Source organism: Lupinus angustifolius, chromosome LG04, assembly GCF_001865875.1.
Source record: "Lupinus angustifolius cultivar Tanjil chromosome LG04, LupAngTanjil_v1.0, whole genome shotgun sequence".
Classification (NCBI taxonomy): Eukaryota; Viridiplantae; Streptophyta; class Magnoliopsida; order Fabales; family Fabaceae; genus Lupinus; species Lupinus angustifolius.
Genome location: NC_032012.1, coordinates 8,515,068 through 8,537,075, shown reverse-complemented (window position 1 = coordinate 8,537,075; position 22,008 = coordinate 8,515,068). Strand labels below are relative to the sequence as shown.

The 22,008-nt window shown below is 34.4% G+C and overlaps 2 protein-coding genes across 5 annotated transcripts; one reads left to right on the top strand and one right to left on the bottom strand.

The window, feature by feature from the left end:
* LOC109345532 (E3 ubiquitin-protein ligase UPL6-like) lies at positions 260–16,786 on the top strand. Of its 4 annotated transcripts, none has more exons than XM_019584591.1 (26): positions 260–513; positions 1,111–1,208; positions 1,356–1,483; positions 2,650–2,761; positions 4,805–4,985; positions 6,862–7,044; positions 7,462–7,644; positions 8,101–8,176; positions 8,430–8,530; positions 8,633–8,931; positions 9,093–9,189; positions 9,519–9,662; positions 10,167–10,250; positions 10,327–10,413; positions 10,576–10,716; positions 10,816–10,941; positions 11,820–11,918; positions 12,094–12,161; positions 12,515–12,581; positions 13,663–13,833; positions 13,932–14,021; positions 14,407–14,487; positions 15,440–15,513; positions 15,595–15,666; positions 15,817–15,906; positions 16,387–16,786. In XM_019584591.1, exons 1-26 carry the CDS (start codon positions 355–357, stop codon positions 16,451–16,453), a joined length of 3,078 nt encoding a protein of 1,025 aa, XP_019440136.1. In that variant the 5' UTR covers positions 260–354; the 3' UTR covers positions 16,454–16,786. The 4 variants fall into 4 exon arrangements, with proteins under 4 accessions (XP_019440136.1, XP_019440135.1, XP_019440137.1 ...); XM_019584590.1 differs by having other exon boundaries at positions 8,412–8,530; XM_019584592.1 differs by lacking the exons at positions 260–513; positions 1,111–1,208; positions 1,356–1,483; positions 2,650–2,761 and adding an exon at positions 6,232–6,362 and having other exon boundaries at positions 4,828–4,985; positions 6,872–7,044; positions 8,412–8,530.
* Positions 17,767–21,129, bottom strand: LOC109345536 (30S ribosomal protein S1, chloroplastic-like). Its single transcript, XM_019584598.1, has 7 exons — positions 20,791–21,129; positions 19,944–20,219; positions 19,607–19,687; positions 18,909–19,190; positions 18,713–18,823; positions 18,365–18,451; positions 17,767–18,017 (listed from the first exon to the last, which is right to left on the bottom strand). Exons 1-7 carry the CDS (start codon positions 21,070–21,072, stop codon positions 17,910–17,912), a joined length of 1,227 nt encoding a protein of 408 aa, XP_019440143.1. The 5' UTR covers positions 21,073–21,129; the 3' UTR covers positions 17,767–17,909.

The window sequence follows — 22,008 nt, the reverse complement described above, 5'->3', positions numbered from 1 at the left end:
TCAATGCTACTCAGTTCTTTCGTGAGTTGTTTATGACCTATATGATTAGCAAAAACCATTTTGATGAGAGTAAAAGAAGAAAAGAAGGTTATTGAAGCATTGCAAAGTGGTAAGCACTCCTTTGCGATTGTACTTTACTTACTTCCTCCAATCACATCACAACCTTTTCTTTCTCCAACTTCACATTCTATTTCTCTTCTAACTTCATAATTACTTTTTATTTTCATTCCCCAATTTTCTCCGATTCTAGGGCAAAACTTTTCAAATTAAACATCAATTTCAGTTCTGTTTATCATTAATTAGCTTGTTAATTCAATTAGGGAATACTCGTGTACAAGAACAAGTTAATTAAACATGTTCTTCAGTGGCGATCCATCGAATCGTAAGCGCGTTGATTTAGGAGGTCGCAGTTCCAAGGAAAGGGATCGGAAGAATCTTCTAGAACAGACTCGATTGGAACGGAATCGCCGCACCTGCTTGCGTCAGCAGAACTCTGCTGCTCTCAAAATTCAGGTAATAGTTTATTATATTTCATTCACTTTATAGTATATGCACTCATGTAAGAGTTTCTTATGCATAGATATTATAGAACAATTGAATTTTATTTTAGTTTCCTAGATAGTCAAAATGAATGCATTTTTCAAATAATTGAACTTTATGTAGTGTATCACACTAGAACGGGACTGAACAGAACAATTGAGTATAAATAGAACATAATGCGGTGGCTGTACATTTTGGTTAAAAGTGGAACCAGATAGAACATCAAACTATGTTGCATTCTGTTCTGTGATTTCTGTCCACGCAGCCAACACTTAAGTTTCCTGTGCATTTTGTATGTCGTTGATAAATGATAACTATTCCGTTGAGATAACTAGGAGCAGGGGACTAAATAACAGCTTTATACGAATCCGTTTAATTATAGATGTAAGGGGAGGCATAAATATGGAAATTATGCTTTGTTGAGTTTTAAAACCAATTAATGAGTTTGAAGCTAACAACTTAACTTTTGGGAGAGTTGGTTCTTCATACACTCCAACTAATACACTAGAACGTGCACAAACATTGCGTCATAATAGCGTTGTGCAAATTTTTAACTGATGCTTGTTACAGAAATGCTTCAGAGGGAGAAAAGTTGTCAGAACTGAACAGTCTAAGCTGCGAGAAAAATTCTATACCCTCTATGGGAAGAACCACTTGAATTTAGACAGGTGAAATTTAATTGTTATGCTTGCATTGTTGCATGAAAACCATTCACTTCCTTTTATTCTAAGTTTCCTTATGCATTTTATTTTAGTGTGGTCTTACTCGTACATTGCACCATTAAACTCAAATTAATATTTGTTGTCTACATTCAGGAATGCTTTTGGTCCAGATTCTGATTTCCTCTGCCAGTTCCTCTTTTTCTTTAATGCCAAAAATAATGATGACTTTTTAGTTCTTGTGCAAATTTGCCGATTGCTTCAACAGTTTGCTCAAGAGAGCGGTAATTATTACTCCCTTTGCCATGGTTTTTGCAGTTTATGATCTTCTATTTGTGCCTGTGTTATAAGTTTTACAGCTAGATTTTACAAATTAAAACCTCTTTCTTTACATTTATTCTGTCCCCCCACCAAGAAACATTTGTAGTAACCAAACAACAAGAAAAGAAAAAAATATCCAAGACTTATCCCTCGAGCTGGAGTCAACCACATGGATTAATCGACTCCATTGGGCACTATCATAAACCAAAAATTCAGTAAATCAATTTAGAGGATGTTTTGTTTTCAACGGTCCAGTGGGATTAAGGCCTGGTTGTTGTTATTTCTGATTCCTCTGAAAATTTTCTTGTTATCCTTGACCCTTTTAATTGAATTGTCTTCCATTTGACCAAATTTCTCATTGGAGTCCAGTGTCATCTTCTCAAATGATTATGCCACCTTTGGTGAGTTTATGGCATCTTCCTTACTGTGGGTGTTGCTGTAACACTCTTTGTCTTGGATACATTGATTTCTTATATTATCTTTTATCATATCTGTACTTATCCACCTCAACATTCTCATATGTTTTTGCATTTGATTTTTCTTGCCCTTATTGGCATGTCAAATGAATTGACTAACATTCACTACCATAGAGCATCTGCGGCCCTATGACTGTCAGGTTGAATTTCCAATGACTTCATTAGGCATTTTGCAATCACATATTGTGCATGGAGCATTTCTCCATTATATCCACCCATTTTTAATCCAGGACTTCTGAATTGTCCAACTTGTGATATAATGTCATCCACAATTTCCCACCACCAACATATTGAAGAGTTGGCAGAATAAGTAAATTCTAATCATGTTTATTTAGCTTGAATATCATATACTTCATGTTACTCCCACTTATCTTTAGAATTTACCTATTCTTCTGACTCCTAAATGAGGATTATGTCATTAGTAAAATGTCATGCATCAAGGCATCGACTATTGCATCTACGAGTAAGTACATACAATATATAATCATTCATTGTAACTACGTGCTTCAAATGCTAATATTTTTATTTCTAGTGTTTGTTAGAAGAAATGCTATGTGAATTTTTGTAGGTATATGCCTCTGCATCTTTTGCTGTTTCTGTAAGTTTTAATTTTGTTCACAAACTCAATGTGCACAATTAAAATAATGCCACAGGAGATGTTGTGAGACTTTTTGCTGGTGTGGATTACTCTTCCACACATGCTTTGGTGAGCTACCGAGTGAAGCAATTTGTATATACTTGTATTCGTGCTGTGCATCAGAATAGGTTGGTTTTGTGGCCTTATTTGAAATTCTTCATTTTTGGGACTTCTAAATTTTCTAGCCAGTTGCTATTTTTCTCTTTCATTTATTTTATTATTCTATGCTCAATACTAAGTTGAATATTGTTTTTAGATGGTATTAACCATGTTATTGGGTCCTCCTAATCACGTTGAGTTGGTTATGACAGTAATTTGATGCCATTTCCATTATACTGAAGTACATGATCAGCAAAAATTTAAGTTAGATTGAAAGAAAAAGCAATCAATAAAAGAAGAGGAAAAACCAATCAATTTGATTGTGGTATATGCTACATTGAAATTATAAAAATAAGTTACAAAATTAATTGACGGAATTGAAAATACATTGAAAGATATATAAAATACTTGAAGTCACGTGACTCATTGAGGATGATAGTAGTTGAGGAGTATCTCAAGTTCAAGAGTGAAGACTCAAATTTAATTTATAACGGTTTATCTATCAATCTGAACACACTGCCATTGGTTTATTGGCACCAGAGTATCCACCACAAAATGTGTACTCCCATAATTTCAGCCCTTCTTATCCACAATTGTTTTAGCCCCAGCTATAGCAGCCTCATACTCAACCACATATTAAGTCTTAGCCTTTGTATCCGACTATCTGTTGCAGCCTCTCTATTCAATTGCCATCCCTCAGTGTCCATCTCCGCAGTTCCAGTCTTAGCTTGCTTCAGCTGCCTCCCAACAAATGGTGATACTTGCCAGACTAGGTGGGTTCAATTTTCAGGCTTGGTATGCTTTGCAGCCTCTCTATTCAATTGGTATCCCTCAGTGTCCATCTCAGTATGGGGTTTTAGCTGTGTCTTACTGTCTCAGCAGTACCAGTCTTAGTTTGTTCCAGCTGCCTCTCAGAGGTCACCAACGGTGATGCTTGCCACACGACATGGGTTCAATTTTCAGGCTTGTTAGTGCCAGCGAATTTTCTCTTATAACTCCAATTACTATGAATTCCATGTTTCAGAGTGTTTTGTTTCTGAAGGTTCTCTTGGACCTGATGATCTCTACTTCATCCACAATCTTTCTCTGTCTCAAGTTGTAATATTCCAGTCTTGACATGTAACCCCTCTCATCCCATGAATTTATTGAGCATGCTATCCATTAAGCTTAAATACTCCCTACAGTATTTTATTCCCCCTAAAGGGAGTCTTCCGTGACTTGAACCCATGACCTCATGGACTTATAGTCATAGATTCCATTAAGCTTAATGGACAGTTTATCTCACTACTATAAGATTAGCAATGTTGCATGACCTAGTACTGGGTCATATAGTCAATAAGAGAATAACTTAATGTAGTAGAGATGAAAATGTTTCATTAGTTGAGTGAACACACTAGATTAGATAGGATTAGGAATGAACGCATTAAAGAGAAAATTGGGGGAACTCCTATTTATAGAAGATGGTAGAATCTCGCTTTAGCGGGTTTAGGCCTTTGGGCATGCATGGAGAAGATTCGTAGAAGCCGCACATTAAGGAGAGTAGATCAAATGGAGGGTAGCCTAGTAGTTAGAGATAGAGGAAAATCAAGAAAAACTAAAGGTGAGACCGTTAAAAAGAATTTAGAAATAAATGGTCTATCTATAATCATGATTTATGGCAAGTCACTATGGTTTTGTTTGATTCATATAGCTCCATCCAGAATGGCTTGTTTATTGTATATCCTACCATTGATGTAGCACAATGGAAGTGTCTCGGTCCTATAACCCGCAGGTCCCTGGATAAGAACCAGGATTTGATACCAAAGATGATTTGTATAACTGAATTGCTTGAGTGGTATGACACCCAACCACTTAATTTATAATACAACGAGTACAAGCTATAAATCCTTGATTTTAGGGATTGTAATCAGGAAGTAATTGCATGAGAGGATTTTCTAACATATATGCAAACGTAATCAATTACAATAATACTAATTGATTTCAATAGAAGAAAACTTTAAAAATGGGAAGAGGCTCCTCTACCCTTTTTTGAGTATTTCTGCTACTTGCTTATTTATTTTCTTACTGTACAGAAATCAGTTGAAGGATCAACTTCTATCGACTCCGAATGATTCTGCTGCATCCGCTATTCCTTTATTGGAAGTTTTAGTGTTGTTGTTAGATCTCAAACTGCCATGGAGCTGTAAGATAGTAGGATATCTCTGTCAAAACAATGCATTTGGCCTACTTAGAGAGATTATTCTTACAGGAAAGGTAACTTCGCCGCCCAGTTTTTTCTGTCTTTATTTCTCCATACCTAGTAAATCATACCCTTTTGGTGCATATTTAAGGGCAAATTACAATTTAGGATATTGTGGTAAACATTTTTATTTTTAGGCCTTGAAACAACCTCTAAGCTTGCGAGGATAAGACAACATACATTTACCTTCCCCAGACACCACTAAGTGGGAGCCTCGTGCACTGGGCCCCCATTATAGGATAACTACTCTGGAATTATTAATCAGGTCGTCTTGTTTAAAAAAACAGGTCACCATGTTAACCAAGTTCATTGTCAATCATTCTAACCTGTAAATATGTTCAGCAGGGTGTACTAAATTGTGGTTATTTTCTTTTTTATTATCTTTTGGAGCTTGTCATTCCCAATTTTAGCCTCCTCTGAAATTTTCTTCATGACAAAGGAAGATTATATTTTAAACTAAATGTGGCTGGTTTGAATTTTAAGATGTGAACTGTTCGTTCAGTTATAAATGTTCTAAGTTGGTAGTTATTTTCTTACAAAAAGGTGGTTGGTATTTATTTTGGCCTTGGCTTGACATGATTTGACTCAAAGCCCACTGTGAAACCAAACAAATTTCAAGGATTTCTGATCTAGTGAAAACAGAGGGTTTGAGTTATGAAATCTTAAGATTAGTCTAGATTTGGTTGTATTTGCATATTAAGGTTTGACTTATTTAATAAATTTTCAGATTATTACATGTTTGAGAAATATAGGAATCAGTAAAGGGCAATTGTATTTAGTTTGTTAGGATTTAAAATATCCATAAAATAGAAAATAGAGAATAGATAAATTCTGAAATTAATCCAAGAAGGAGGGAACACTTACAAGTTACAACTAAATACTTCAAAACATAATATAAAAACCAATTGGCAGTACTCCTATTAATAATCTAACCCTTGGGCAATCAAGATAAAGATAATCTTAACTAACTAACAGGTAAAGATAGACTTATCATAAAGATAGTCTACCAACTAATGGATAAAGATAAACTTTAATCAACTAACTATATCAAATAAAACTAAACTCAGACCCAATAAAATGGATGCATTAAAATGGATGACCAAGTATATTTATCTCCAGACGAATTCCATTAAAATGGATGCATCTCTTTGCTAATTTTGCCTTTTAATATTTTGATACAAGTAGGTAATGTTAAGTCTTGGTGGTAGACCATAAAATACCAATCCTAGTGAGATTAAAACTTGATTGTTGTTGTTGTAGGAAATGTTATTTGAAAGATAGGAGAAAGAATAAAGTTGGGCTGGGAATCCGGGAAGAGTATTCAAATTCTAGGAGAAACAACATTACACCCATTTCTAATATGGAGTTTCGTGGAACAGTAGATGAGAAAGGTGATAACCTTGAATTTAAGGGTAAAAATGGGAATTGCCATTTCAATAGAAAAATAAGCTAACTGAAATAAACAACCCATGGTGGATGAGCTTCAATTATTGGCTTTTTCCCCCACAAAAATAAGCTGAGTTTGTAATCTAGTTAGGTTGTCAAACAAGCTTGTGCTGCACTTTAAGCTTATTTCTTAAAAGATAAGCAAAAATTATAAACTTTCATCTAATACCAAACAAACATCAAATCTTATATCGTATCCATGTGATAATGTTAATCTGACTCTAGTTTTATTATTTGATATGGTTTTCCTGAAATTATTATATCATTTATCATTCATTGCATAATGAGGTCATGTGTTAAAATCCTGGAAATAATCTCTTACCTTGTGAGGGTAAGGTTGTGTGTCTCTACCCTCCTCAGACCCCACTGTATGGGAGCCTTGTGCATTGGGTTGCCCATGATTCATTTCATAAATGAATAAACTTACTTAATGGTGTGCTTCAGGATAATGCAGACAATTACATAGACAGTGGAAAGGGATCATCATTGGAACGCATGCTTACCATTGTAATATGTCACATTGGTCAGAAGCCATGCATCTGTTCGCAAATTGATCCAAGATATAGCTTCTCAATACAGATCCTCACAGTTCCTTTCTTGTGGCATGTTTTTCCAAACTTAATACAGGTATTTGTTGAATTGCTTTTAGTTGATGAGTTTCCTTTCTATCTGATAAGTAGAAGTTGAGGCAGGTATTATTATTGATCATCAATGATTGTATCTGTTTTGTGAATATTAAGCGGAAGCTAAATACTAGGGAAGATGTCATACAATTCAAAGGATCTAGAAAATAAAAGTAGAAACCTTGGATGATGAGTTTCATAAGAAACAACTAAAACAAAGTACTCCAGTACCCCTTCCTCAATTTTACTTCATGAATTTAAACCTCCTTTAAAATTCCTTCTATTCCTCTTTGTTGAAATATACAAAAATATAGTGCTAACAAGTTACAAACCCACCTTTGTGATGTCTTTGCTCCAATGGATACCACTTCAATGTACATCAACTGATATATAACCCAACAATCTCTCTTTGGATACTCAGGTTTTTGCAGCACAGGGCCTAAGCGAACTTTACTTTCACCAAATGGCAATGTTTGTGCCAAATCTGATCGATTTTCTACCTAAGGATGTCTCAGATGAATTTCCTACCTACGCCTGCTTGCTTGGAAATATATTACAAACTGCTGGAATTACTTTGTCACATTCCGACTGTTCATTTGATATGGTAAGGTGATTTTTCACTACAATACGCCTTCTGTTATTATCATTACAAGGTTGAATTGCTCCATGTATCTCACACAATGACTTATCTATCTAGGTCAAGGATTGGTTACTTGATGGATATGCATTTGACACAGTTTGAATTTTATTATTTTAAACTTTAATTAAAAAGGAAATACGATAACAACCAAGACTTTACCCCACTAGGTGGAGTCGGCTGTATATCATAGAGATTCAACAATGTTTTACATTGGCTGTGAACTGCCAAACACAATCTTCACATTTTTATCTGGGCTTAGGACCGGCTATGTATAGCATCAAGCACACATAGATTGTAAAAAAAAAAACATTATTGTACAAAACATTATACAAGATAGGATTAATTTCTTTTCAAATATCTCTTGCTTCACATGTGCATTTCTTAAAATATGTGCTTTGCTGTGCATTTGTTCCTATTCAGGCCGTAGACCTTGCTGCTGTTACTGCATTCTTGCTTGAGGCACACCCATCTCTGAAAACATCTGATAGCGGTGAAAGTATGCTTTCTAATCATGTGCTGAAGTTTTATTTTATTTAAGATTTTCTTTTTTAACTTCTTTTATTGAACAAGATCATCGTTCTTTTCTTCTCCCTCTCTGTTTTTGTATAAAAGAATATATTGGGAAGAAAGAAGGGAAAACACATTGGGAAGTATGAGCAATCCTCTAAAAAGAAAAAAATATCCTCTCATTCTTTACCATTTGTTCTTAAGCCGGTGAGTGTTAATGTCAGATTCTCTTATTTCTGAAGATGATATGGCTGGCGATGATGAAGTCATGGAAGTAGCTTTGGATAGGAAATTGGAGCAACAAATTTGTGGTTCCATAGACACTCGCTTCCTTCTGCAACTGGTATACCGTCTTCCTATTGACATTTGTGTGTAGAGTATCTTTCAAAATTTTATTTAGCATTTCGAAATTTGATGGAGAGTTGTGATGTCTGGACATATGCAGACAAATATATTATTTAGAGATAGTTCATCTATCAATGGTGAAAATGGGCCAGATGATAGGGAGGTTGCAGCAGTTGGTGCAGTTTGTGGGTTTTTATATGTTACCTTCAACAAATTGCCACTTGAAAGGATTATGACTGTGCTTGCGTACAGAACTGACCTTGTTCCTATGCTATGGAAATTTATGAAGCGGTGCAATGAAAATAAAACGTGGTCATCTTTGTCTGAGAGGCTGTCACACCTCTCAGGCGATGCACCTGGTTGGCTGTTACCTCTGGCTGTATTCTGTCCTGTCTACAAGTAAGACTCTTTTGTACTGTTGGTTGTTTTAATGAATGCTTGTATTGATGTATGAGTTGTTTTCCCTTTGCTCACTGGTATAAGTTTCTTCATAACTTATAACATATTCTGGTTTGTGCTTGATGGTTTAAGTGTACCTTATCCTATTTTTCTTTTGTAAGGCATATGCTTATGATAGTTGATAATGAGGAATACTATGAGCAGGAGAAACCACTATCACTGAAGGATATAAGAAGCCTCGTCATTATGTTGAGACAGGTAACATTTTGGGATGGGGTGTCTATTTTTGTAAGAAAAAATGTTCATAGTTTTGTGGTTGAATTCCTTACTCCCTACTCCCTAGGGGGAAAAAGTTCATTAATTGATTGCTGAAATGGAATTTTTCTTCTCGGCACCTTAAGCAAGATCTAAATAAGGTTTGTTGAGTCTTTGTAAGGGTGTAATCCCATATGAGTCCAGTGAACTTGAGTATGTTATATTTTGTAAAACGCGCGGTCCTGCATTGCAAGCTAAGGTTTTTGCAAAAATGCTCCATACATTTAACCTTCTTTGCAGTTAAAGTTAATTCTGGTAAGTTGTTTCTGCAGGCTCTGTGGCAGATACTGTGGGTGAATCATACTTCATCATCTAATTCGGTAAAATCTTTTCCATATAGCACAGCTAGTAAAAGGCAGTCTGTTGAAGCAATTCAACAGAGGGTTAGCGTTGTAGTCACTGAGCTCCTCTCCCAGGTAAAAACTATCACAGTTATTGTGTATATAGTTCCACATTCCCTTTCCATTATACTTAGAACCCATTATGATATTTGTGTATGTTTTAGGGAATCTCTTAGTGATTCACTTTTGGATGGTTTTATGTTTATGGCTTCCGTGGTGGTGTACAATAACTATTTTAAGGGAAATTATACTTTATATTTATAATTTGCAGAGAAACTAGATGGCATTACTGCCTTTTTTGTTCTTTCTTGTTCCTGTTATTTTTTTGTCCTGTTTTGAATATGTTAACTCTCAAGTTGTGTGCTTTCACTATTTTCTGAGAAGTAATATTTATTTTTGTAACAAATAAAAATGATATTGGGGGGTTTTCCTTACTGTTCTAATTTCTATTCACACTGCAAGATCCCTGGTATCTGTTCCCTGAGGAGGCATCCTTATGCATTTGCCACCAGTTAGCATAGGCACAAATTGTTTTTCTTTTTCTTTATCCTGACTTGCCTTTTGAACGTCTCCTCATAGCTGCAAGACTGGAACAATAGACGACAGTTTACATCCCCCACTGACTTCAATGCTGATGGAGTGAACGACTTCTTTACCTCTCAGGTACCGTCTCTACTATTGTTTTTTAGTCAATATGAAAGGAAATCTAATTTGGTACTGTACAATCATATTTCCACAGGCTGCGATAGAAAATTCACAAGCAAATGAAATTTTGAAGAAGGCAGCTTTCTTGATACCATTTACCAGCAGGGTTAAAATATTCACAGTAAGAATGTCAATCAAATTTGATTTGATTTAGATATGGGTTATCTTGTATTAATGATTTATAATGACTTTCAGTGAGCAATTCTGGAGGTGTTGCATATTTTAGTTTGTCACTAGTGTGCTTCTCATGCTTGAATATCTTGTCTATCTATTATTTCTTTAGTCACAACTAGCTGCTGTTAGGCAAAGAGATGGATCTCATTCTGTATTTACTAGAAACCGGTTCAGAATAAGGCGAGATCATATTCTGGAAGATGCTTATAATCAAATGAGTCGATTGTCAGAAGATGATCTTCGAGGATTGGTAATGCACTTTTCTAAGACCTGTCCTCTCATTTATAAACCATTCCCTGCTTTCTGGTCTTCAGGGGAACTAATAGTTCAACTTTCATACAATTTTCAGATTCGTGTGACTTTTTTCAATGAATTTGGAGTTGAAGAGGCGGGAATTGATGGAGGTGGAATATTCAAAGATTTCATGGAGAACATAACACGTGCTGCATTTGATGTGCAGTATGGTTTGTTTAAGGTGACATTCATGTTGTGCTATTGTTTATGTATCATGTTTTGTTAAAGATGTGCAAACCAATGATGACCTTCTACCAAATATCTTAAAGCTTTTAGGAGAGCATGTCCTTATCAATGTGATAGTTGTAGTACTTCTAACATAGGAACCAAGTTTGAGCACCAAATTGAACCTTCTTGATGTATTCATGCGTGAAATATGGTTGTTTTGTTGATTTTGGATTGTGTGACTTCAGAATTCTAGGAGTTCATGTTGCAGTTGTTTTCTCAAGTATGAAAATATGCACTGCTGCACTATTATGTCGGATAACTAAAACAACCAGACATTGATATTGTGTTACTAAAGATTCTAAGGAAGTAAATAATCTCTGAAGTGTCAAAACATGCTTCGGTTTATACTCTATCATCAACATTCCTTAGGTTCTGTTTGGAACCATTAAAATTGGGTCTGACTTAATTTAGAAATCAATTCTCATGTTCGGAACCTAATGTAAATAAATATGATGTGATTTGTAAATCAATTGTTATGTTTGAAATACTTAAAAATGAATGGAATTCATTTTATTTTAATTTTTTTACTTTCTTACCCATAATTAGAATAGGTGAGTGGGCTAATGAATCATGGTAAAAAATTTAAGGTTAAAATGATTGAAACATAAATCAAACCAAATCTACTCAGAGCAAACCAAAACTTGGTGGATTTCAAAATACATACAACTTAAAAGGCCATTCAAAATAAAATAAAATAAATTGTTGTTTTAAAACTTTTCAAACATGGTTTCGTTTATAAATCAAATCAATTCCTAAAATTAGTAAATCCAAACTATTATTTAAATCTTGCAATTTATTGATTTTTGCCATACTGAATGTCAATGTATTCAGGAAACATCAGATCACCTACTGTATCCTAATCCTGGATCTGGAATGATACATGAACAACATCTCCAGTTTTTCCACTTTCTTGGTACTCTTCTTGCAAAGGTATGTTTTTGCCCCCAACCTACATCCCTCCAATGGAGTGTGGCCCTGCATAATGACTGAATGTACTGCTCCATTTATTCTATTGTCACCCGTCACGTGGTTTGATTTGATTGGCTTCCATCTTTTTCTTACTTTGATTGGGACCAAACTTCACCCTTACAAATTACATTTGCAGGCTATGTTTGAAGGGATTCTGGTTGATATACCGTTTGCTACATTCTTTTTAAGCAAACTTAAACAGAAGTAAGCCTTTTTTGGTTTGCTTTAGCTAGTTCTTTTCATATAAGTCGGAGTTGTTCTTTGCTCAAGTCCTGAGTTTCAATACATTGGTTTACTAATGGGACTTGATGGCAGTCGTGTAATTGGTAGCTGATGGTTGATAGTTTGTGTTTCTCGAAATGAATTGGGTGTATGCACATCCTACAGAAGAAGTGTATGTCCATGCTTATTAACTATTTTCTGGAAGAGATAGTAGCATGGGTTGTCTTTGTTTCTTTAGAAGTCCGTTCGTCTCATGCTAGATTTTTTAAATTATCATGCTGTTAGAGGATACTATACTTATTGCTCTGTTACACCTTTTATTTTCTTTTTATCAGGCACAACTATTTGAATGACTTGCCTTCGCTGGACCCAGAATTATACCGTCATCTTATCTTTCTAAAGGTAATATCAGTTCTCTTGCTTTCATTCCCATCAATCTGCTTCTTTCATTCTTGAGAAAACACTGATTTTTGTAGAGTGAATGTCCATTTTGGTCGCACAAATATTGGTTGTCATCACACTGGTCCTCCATTTTAATACTGACATCAAAATGGTCCTTTAATGGCGATTAATAGCATACGATTTTTCTTTTTAAGGACTAATTTGCTGGCGCTTTTAAGGACCAATCTGATGGAACTAACTGACATTGGAGGACTAGTTTTATGTAGTTATAAATGGACTTCCAACAACCACTTATATCTTAGGAGTTTCTCTACTTTTTATTGTTCACATCTAAATGAACAACAAGATTGGAAGTTAGGAACTTAAGAATATCATTTTTTTTCTAGAAAAATGTTTATCGCACCATTGTTTTTTACACGACATTGTACATCACTTGATGTTAATCTAAAAATGATAACCAGTTGATTTCAAGTTAATTTCTTCTTGTTGTTAAGGTATTTAGCGAAGAGTTCATTTTTGGGGCGGGAAAAGCTCATTTGATGGTTATGATTATGAATGAGTAACTATCTGTCCTGAAAGTAGTTACCATATTATATTTAGATACTTGAAGTTCTAAGATATAAGATTTTTAGTTTTTACCAAGTCAATGATAGAGCAATTCTTGGATGAGGTGCAAAGGACGGGTCAGAATCAATTACTACCTGACTTAAAAGTAATTACCATATATATTAAGTTAATTACTAGTAGTCTTTATATCAAAAGAAGTAGTATTCATTTAGGTATTTACAGTCAATTAATTTTTATATTATGTTGACTGATATTAAGCTACTTACTTAGAAGCATTAAGATTATGACGAAGTCTTATTATCCTAGACAAAGTACTATGTTCCTATCTTTATTAAAAAAAACCTGCCTTTTGGCATGAAAGTTTGACATGCTATAAGTTCTTCAGGTTAGAGCTGGGGACTTGGGGGGTACAAGTTTTGGGATAGGTGATACTGTGATAGATTACTTGTAGGGCGTCATCTATTTTCTCAATAAGTGTCTCAATCTTGTCCCTCTTATCTGTTGTGTCTAACAGCATTATAAGGGTGACCTTTCGGATTTGGAGCTGTACTTTGTCATATTAAACAACGAATATGGTGAGCAAACAGAAGAGGAGCTGATTCCAGGGGGAAAGAACCTACGTGTCACTAACGACAATGTTATTACTTTTATTCATCTTGTAGCCAATCATCGGTTGAATTTTCAGGTAAAGTAAATTTGTTTCAAATTGAATTTAACCTCTTAGTACAAATAAATTGATGTCTGGCTGTATGCATTACATAACACAAATTATGGTGCTTTCAGATACGTCAACAAAGTTCTCATTTCCTGAGGGGTTTTCAGCAACTCATTCAGAAGGATTGGATTGATATGTTCAATGAGCATGAACTCCAGGTATTGCTATATCCTGATCCACTATTAGACCTCAAGTGTTATGCTTTTGTCCCCCTGTAATATTTTTGAACATATACTTGCTCTTGCATGGCGGTGTTAATGATCTGTTCAACAGCTAGATGCTTATAGTTTTATTTCTGTGTCATAATACACTGCTAGAGGGTGAAGAGTCATGACTGTATTTTTCCTTTAGTTGCAAATTATGTTGTTAATAATCTGTATTTATATAGTGAAATATGTAACTATGTTCTCAATATACAGGAATACATTTAGTTCTCCTAAAGTTTTTTAGCATCTATAATTGTGTCTGGATGTTCTTATAAAAAAAGTTGTGTCTGGATATGATTTTAGTATCCAACTTGCTTGATACTATTTTTTTCCACAGCTCCTGATATCAGGATCGCTTGACAGCTTGGATGTTGATGATCTGCGGCTGCACACAAACTATGCGGGTGGCTACCATAGTGTAAGCTCTCTACCATTTATGTGGATTTATTCAGCACATAATTTTTATGTTAATTATGTATATTTTTGGCCATTCCAAATATGAGAGTTTGGGCTTTAGATTCCCTTGTGAGTTTTCTTGTAAGTTGTAACTCTTGCTTCCAGATCCTTACTCTCTTGCCTTCAAAGGTTCCGTCTTGACAAGCATATTTGGTAGTCAAAAGCTCCCTCTTAGGTCAAGTGGTTTGTCCAGGCAGCAGTTTTGACTAGGATTAATAGTAATACTAATGTCTTGCAGCAGATTTGTAGACTCGTCACCTTTCTTTCCCCTGATGTGTTGTTTGTGCAGTTTTAGCTCATAAACTGTAAACAGTCTCTATTTTTAAACTTGAAATTGGCTACTTTCCTTTGGAACAATCTTTTAGAGGTTCTTGGTATCCACTGAGTGTCCTTCATCACCGGATCAGTTTTTGATGTTTCATTTTTACAGTTTTGGTGAAAATAAGGAGGCAATTCTTTTGTGCCATTGTGCAGCAACCCTTTGGTGCTTAGCATTTGGTTCAACCATAATACTCAGATTTTTAAGGGTGAATATCTGATCTTCCTAAACCTGTTACCGGATAAGGTTTGGTTTGTCTTCTTTTGGTGGCTGTTTCAAGCAAATTGCCACCTCCAATTTACAGAGAGATTGGCAAGCTTTGCTGCACTGTTCTGCCTTCATTCTTGTTCTTTCTTTCTTTCTTCTCTACCTCAATTTTAATTTTTCTCTATTCTCTTCAATAAAACATTTCTTAATACATAAAAAAGTGTTTTTTGAATCTTGTAGGTTAGGTTTTTTGTTCTGTCACCCAGTCTAAATATTGTTGCATTGTGTTTCATATCACGATGAGGGGCAACCTACATTTATGGTCTTGGACAAGCTTTATTCTTATTGAGTCAAAAATTCTAAATTATGATATGATGTTGTCTGATAGGACCATTATGTGATTGAGATGCTATGGGAAGTTCTCAAAAGCTTTTCGTTGGAAAACAAGAAGAAATTTTTGAAGTAAGATATGCAGTTATAAGATTTAGTGGCTCTTTTGTATGACAGATCTTAATGCAAATAACAAATTTATCATCTTTACAGGTTTGTGACAGGTTGCTCTCGGGGACCATTGCTTGGATTCAAATATCTTGAGCCTTTGTTTTGCATACAAAGGTAAATGATGCTGCAGCAATTATGTTCTGATAACCAGTACTAACATTAGTTTTGATTAAAGTTTTACTTGATTTTTTTCTTTTCCAACCAATTGTATATTTTATAAACAATTTGGGTGACAGTGGAATTTTCTGATATATCTTTATGTAGGGCTGGGGGTACTGCTTCTGACGAAGCTCTTGATCGATTGCCAACAGCAGCTACTTGTATGAATCTACTAAAGCTTCCACCTTATATAAGGTTTGCTAACTTATATGTGATGCATCACTCATGGAATTTTGTTTTGTACTTACTGTTGTATAACTCAAGAGAGGCAATAATTGAAGATGTCAGAACTGATAATACTGACATGAGATCTTATAAAAAAGATGATACTGATGTGTGTAGTGAGAAATTATGTTTCGTCAGTTAACAATATATGGAAAATGAAATGGAGGAGGGGTCACGTACAATTTAAATCATTTTTCAATTACACTCGCTTTCAGTTGTTGATCTTATTTATATCTTAAGGTGTTTGTGATTTTAACTATAGAAATAGTTTACACCATTGGGTGGAAGTAAGATCTGTGGCTAGAAGTGAGTCAAGTGAATGTTAGATATCAAATAGGAATGGCTGTAGTTGTGTTTTGGGGATATTTGAATATTTTCTCAGCTTTATTTCTGATTTAAGAAGTTTCAGCTGTCAGCTATTTTCCCTGACATATTCATCTTCCAATGCAGTAAGGAGCAAATGGAAACCAAATTACTGTATGCCATAAATGCCGATGCTGGCTTCGATTTGAGTTAAAAGGAGGCCATGCAAAATATGGTTCGGCTCCATGCTGGTGGAGATACAATAGTCCGAGCAGCACTTAAGAGAACACATTATAAGATGCTACAATGAGAAGTGGGTATACAAATGTCATGTGTGTATATATTCATATGTAGTTTGTCAATTTGTTTCAAATGTAAATGTACCTAGAATATATATTGATTTTGTATGATGTCTTTTTCAGCATGTTTTTTTTTTGTACCGATTGTATGTTGGATGAGATTGATTGGCAGTAGGGTAATTTTGTAATGCATTTACTATATGAAGAAATAAATTGGTAGGAACTGTACTGGGGATGTTTTATCTCCACCCCATAAAACATATTTGCATGAAATCTTAACCTTTTAAAATACTCTATGTTTCAAAGTTAAAAGGAACACATATTCAAATAGGCACTTGTTAAATGACACAGTGACTTACCAATAATTGACTAAAGCATGATTTAAATCTTTAGGAAAGACCTTTGATTATGCGTGAAAATGGTTCATAGTCTAATTCTCAGATTTAGTATAGGATTAGTATCAAGATAAAATGTTAATCCGATTTCTGCTAGTGGATTGATCTTTGTCGTGTGTATTGAAGAATCTTGGTTGTATCCATTTTGATTCATCAATATTCACAATAAATGTAGTAATCGGTGAGAATCCTAGAAGATTTTGAAAGATTTGTTGCAATGAATACTCAATGGTCTACGAATAGCATAAGCCTTTCCTGATTTGAAGTTCACCCTTAACATGAATTGCACACTATGCCAAAGCATGTCTAACCATAATGGCTTTCTTATTTGAGTACAAATCATATATCAAAATAAAGATTATTGAAATCATTGTGGAAAATTGCATAATAAAAAAATAACTTAGTAATGTTATACATGTCCTGCACACACGTGTGGTATTCCATTGATTTCATGACTTATTCCCTCCCTTTTTAAGGCATGAATCAAGACTAGTTTTTTTGTCTAATAAAGGAAATGGTGATGCCATATGCATAAAAAAAGAAAAGAGAAAATGGATAATCATATGCTTCATACATATAAAGGATCTCTCACACCCTAACAACACAATTGGCGATGCACCAATGTTTATGATCTCTCTACCAACCTACATTTTCTCAGATTACATGCCACTCTCTAAAATGTTATCAAAATCAATATCTTTAAAAATATTTACCATGTTTCTCCTTTGAAATTTTGTATCAATATTTTTAAGCAGAAGAAAATCTAGTGAACCATGTTTTATTTTTTGTTTTACAGTATCACCTCAAAAGAAACAAAAAATCAGAAACTAACAAGCACCACAAAAGCCATGTTAGTGTTTCTTCATAGTCCAATTTAGTACATTTAAGGCTTATACAAATTCAGTCATTGTATTTGAAATTTGAAGGAGTGGAAGATGAATAAATGAGAAGAAATGCATATAATATAAATTTAGAATCAAGAAGAATCTTCAACTGAGGGCACCTCACTCAAATCCAGTCCCTCTGCAGGCAAATCTGAAGTAAGTGGTCCTAAGATCCCATCACTGCTCAGAGTTAATCCACTCTGTAAATTATACAACAACAATCAACAAATAGATTCACCAAATGCTATAAAATCAGTATGCAGAATGCTATAAAATCACTTAACTAAAACATAACATATGTATTACTTTTTTACTCATCATTGAAAACTATAAAAGTAGGACACATTATATTCTTATTAGAAAGCATCATACACACCCAAAAAAAAACATTAGTTAAGTTTTGTTTTGCCCTTCACATATATAAAGTTAGCTGAAAGGTCAGCTATCTGAAATACCCAAAATCCATTAATATCTGAAAATCATGTAAGCCTCTATATATTCTTTTTTCATTTTCAGAATTTAAAACAGATAATGAATAAATGAATACCTCTGGCTGGAACCTGAGCATATCAGCACGAGCCATAGCTTCTGCTTGGGCTATCCTCTGTCTGAATGTTTGAGCCATCTCTTCCGCCTAATAAGAATAGAGAATTAAATGTGTGGATTTTCCTTCCAAAATGATAATGCTAATGGAAATGATTGTGATGTGGATGATTATAGGATGACATGAAAAGAAGTACAACGTAAAACAGAAACAGGAACTCGGAAAATTAGATAGGAGAAAATGCAGGAAGTGAAAATAAACCATGACTAATCGAGGCATTGATATTCTACAACTGTAATTTAGATAGGCAGCAAACAAAAAAGGCTTGAGATCCTTTCTTTAAAATACTACCTTCTCGAAGACAAGCTTTGGATTGCGAATCATGTCACCAGGTGTGGGTTCCAATTTCTTCGTGGAAAGACTAACTCGGCCTCTCTCCCGATCATGACTTAAGATCATCACCTATACAAAGAATAAATGAGACTTTATGTCCACGCCACATCTGTAATTCTAAGCAAATTTCCATGTAATTTATTATAGGTTTTACCTTCAGAGTATCACCAGGTTGAAGAACAGTTTCAATATCAGTTATACGATCATGACTGATTTGACTGACGTGAAGAAGACCACTCATTCCACCAATGTCAATGAAGGCACCATATGGCTTTAGGCTTTGAACAGTACCAGTGACAACTGATCCAATTCCTAGCTGTCCCTGGCTGTCAGCCGCAGCTTTGCGGTGACTGAGGATAAGTCTCGACTGTTCCTCATCTACCTCCACAAACTTTAGAGGAAGTTCCTTCTCGAGAAGATCTTCTCCAGTTGATTTCTAAGAAGAAAATAAAGAGGGAATGAGTGAGTTGGAAGGTAAAATTATAGCTTTCAGAAAGGGAAAGGTGAATGGCAGAAACGAACAAGAAAAGAGACTTCTTTTGTATATTTATCCAGAATAACCTACATTAGGACTTATGAAGCGTGCAAATTCCATTAACAAAATTGCATGACTCAATTTTGACATTCATAAGAATAATGGAAAGATTAATGTTTATCAGTTTGTGTCACCAATACTTGTCAAAGACAGTTAAAGACTATTGTATTAAAGCTTTGAAAGTTGCATTGTTTGGTAAAAAGAGCACACAATTTGGTCACATTCACAGTCATCTGGTTTTTTTGTTGAACTCTTGTCAAACAACAAATTTGAATCTGATACAAGTCCATAAATGTCAAAGTAGGTTAGGAGCTAACCGTTGATATCTGTGAAAATGGAACAAACCCCTTAAGGCCTTCCACCTCAGCCACAAGTCCACCCTTGTTTGCACCAACAATCTGCCACACAAAGTGCATACATGAGGAGATAAAGAGACAGGTATGGAGATGAATCAGTTTATGTAATTAAACAGATCAAATAAACCATCTTGCAAATGTAATAAAAACAGTTTTTCTTATGCTTCACTTTATAATAATTACATTATAGAGAAATTACTAGAAATCAATGTCATAAGTCATAACTATTTTGATTTGAAATTAACACAATTTATGTTAAATATTGACAGAAATTGAATTTCACGGTAGCAAAACCTACCTTACCCTTGATGACAACATCTTCTGCTTGAAGTTGTCTACAGCGTTCCCAACAAAGGTCAAACTGGATAGACTTTAAACTCAGGATCAAGCTATCATCAGCTTCAACCTCACCAATGATTACAAATTCCTCTCTGACACCGGAAACTATGCCTGCCTCATGTACGTGCTTAATTCTGTGAATGCTTGCCTCTTGCAAGGGCAAGTACGCTGTAGACTTTGCGGTAATGTCTACATAAGCTCCACCAGCATCTGTACCAAATACAGTGCCCTTAACCTGAAACACAAACCAACATCATCAATCCACTCAAATAACCTCTTGTTTGTTCTATTTGCTTCCACCGATTAATGGAACCAAAATGTTCAACTTTTTAACTCTTATATACTGTTCAGTTCGAAACATAGAAGCGAAACTCGTGCCTTATCCCGTTCCATACTAGCATGTCAACCAAAATGAACTAGCTCCTTCAAAGTGAGCAAATGTGTCAACTAAACAATTAAGGTTGTACCCACCTTTGATTTAATCTCTAGATTGCATTGAAATATGAACCCATTGATAATCCAAGGGTTTCTAACCATTTATTCACTTTAAAGTAACCTTATCCCAACCACACACTATTACTAGGTAAACATTCTCATTGATGCATAAACATGGCGACAAATTCCAATTCAATCGCACCCCTTTTCACCTTCAACTAAAACAAGTCCAAAATACAGAATTAAACAGAAAATCATAACAACCCAATTGAAAAAGTCAACGAAAACTATGCCATTCACTAACAAAGTTTACAACTTTATGAAAATGGTGAATAAATTGAGTAAAGCAAAGAAGAAAGGAAAAAAGATACCTTTGTCCCAACTTCAGAATCAAAGTCATATTTTTCAAGAGCATCAGTGAAATTTTCAAGGGTAAAAGAAACACCTTCCATAGGAGCATTGCGACATCTCTCATAAGCATCATCGAAAAGTTGTTTGAGCTTAATTCTCTCTTTGTTTTGAGCACTAGAAATTGCAATTGAAGAACAAACAATGGAAGTGCGAGGATTATGTTTATGATGATGGGTAAGGAATGGTTTTGAAGAGAGTGGAGAAGAACGAAGGGCACATAAGTGATGAGTTAGAGAAGCCATTGCTATATTCCTCAACCACTGATACAACACTTTGGGATAGTTAGATAAGGAATCAGATCAAATATCATAAACCCTATATAAGAGTTTTTATTTGGCAAATTTGCACCATTAACATTTATTTTCAATTTGGTTATCACTTTTCTTTTTCAACTTAGTCATTTAAATCTGTTTTTTTTTTGTCTCATGTTTCTATATGTAATTTCTTGATGACTTGTCATGACCTAAAAGAGATATGGGTTATGTTTAGATAAGGATTATTATCCAACTTTAAATATTAATCGGATTATTTTTTTGATATGAACTTAACCTTAGATTCTATTACGAATATTATATTTCTTTTTTTGATAAAAAATTATCAATATTACTTATTATTATATAAATATTCTCAATATATATATATAATGATAAAATTAAAGAATAAATTAAATTTTAGGCCAAAAACTATTAGTAATTGATACACACAATTGAATAGACACATATAAATATGATGAATATGTGAGTATGAGAGGGGTAAGGTCGAATTATGTTTATCCCTAATTCACCCTAAATATTGTTTGATCTAGTTTTTGAACTTAAACTCAATCCTTAACTCAACCATATTTAGATCAATCATGATCAGGTTAAAACGGGTGGACATAGAAAACCAAGTTATGCTTACTCCTATATTCACATAATAAGGGATAGACCTCTAACAAAAATAAATAATGGATATACTAACATAATAACAAAAAAAAAAAAAAGCAGCATTAAGAATATGAAATGAAAAGTAAAGAAAGGGAGAAATGTAATAAAATAAAATAAGTTGAATGATCATTTTAGCATATTTACCTCTCCATTTATAATACAAGTCAAATAAATTGGTTAATTTATCATACATGATTTATAATTGTGTGGGTTCAAACCTAATAAGTGTCATTCCTTTATCCATTCTTCATT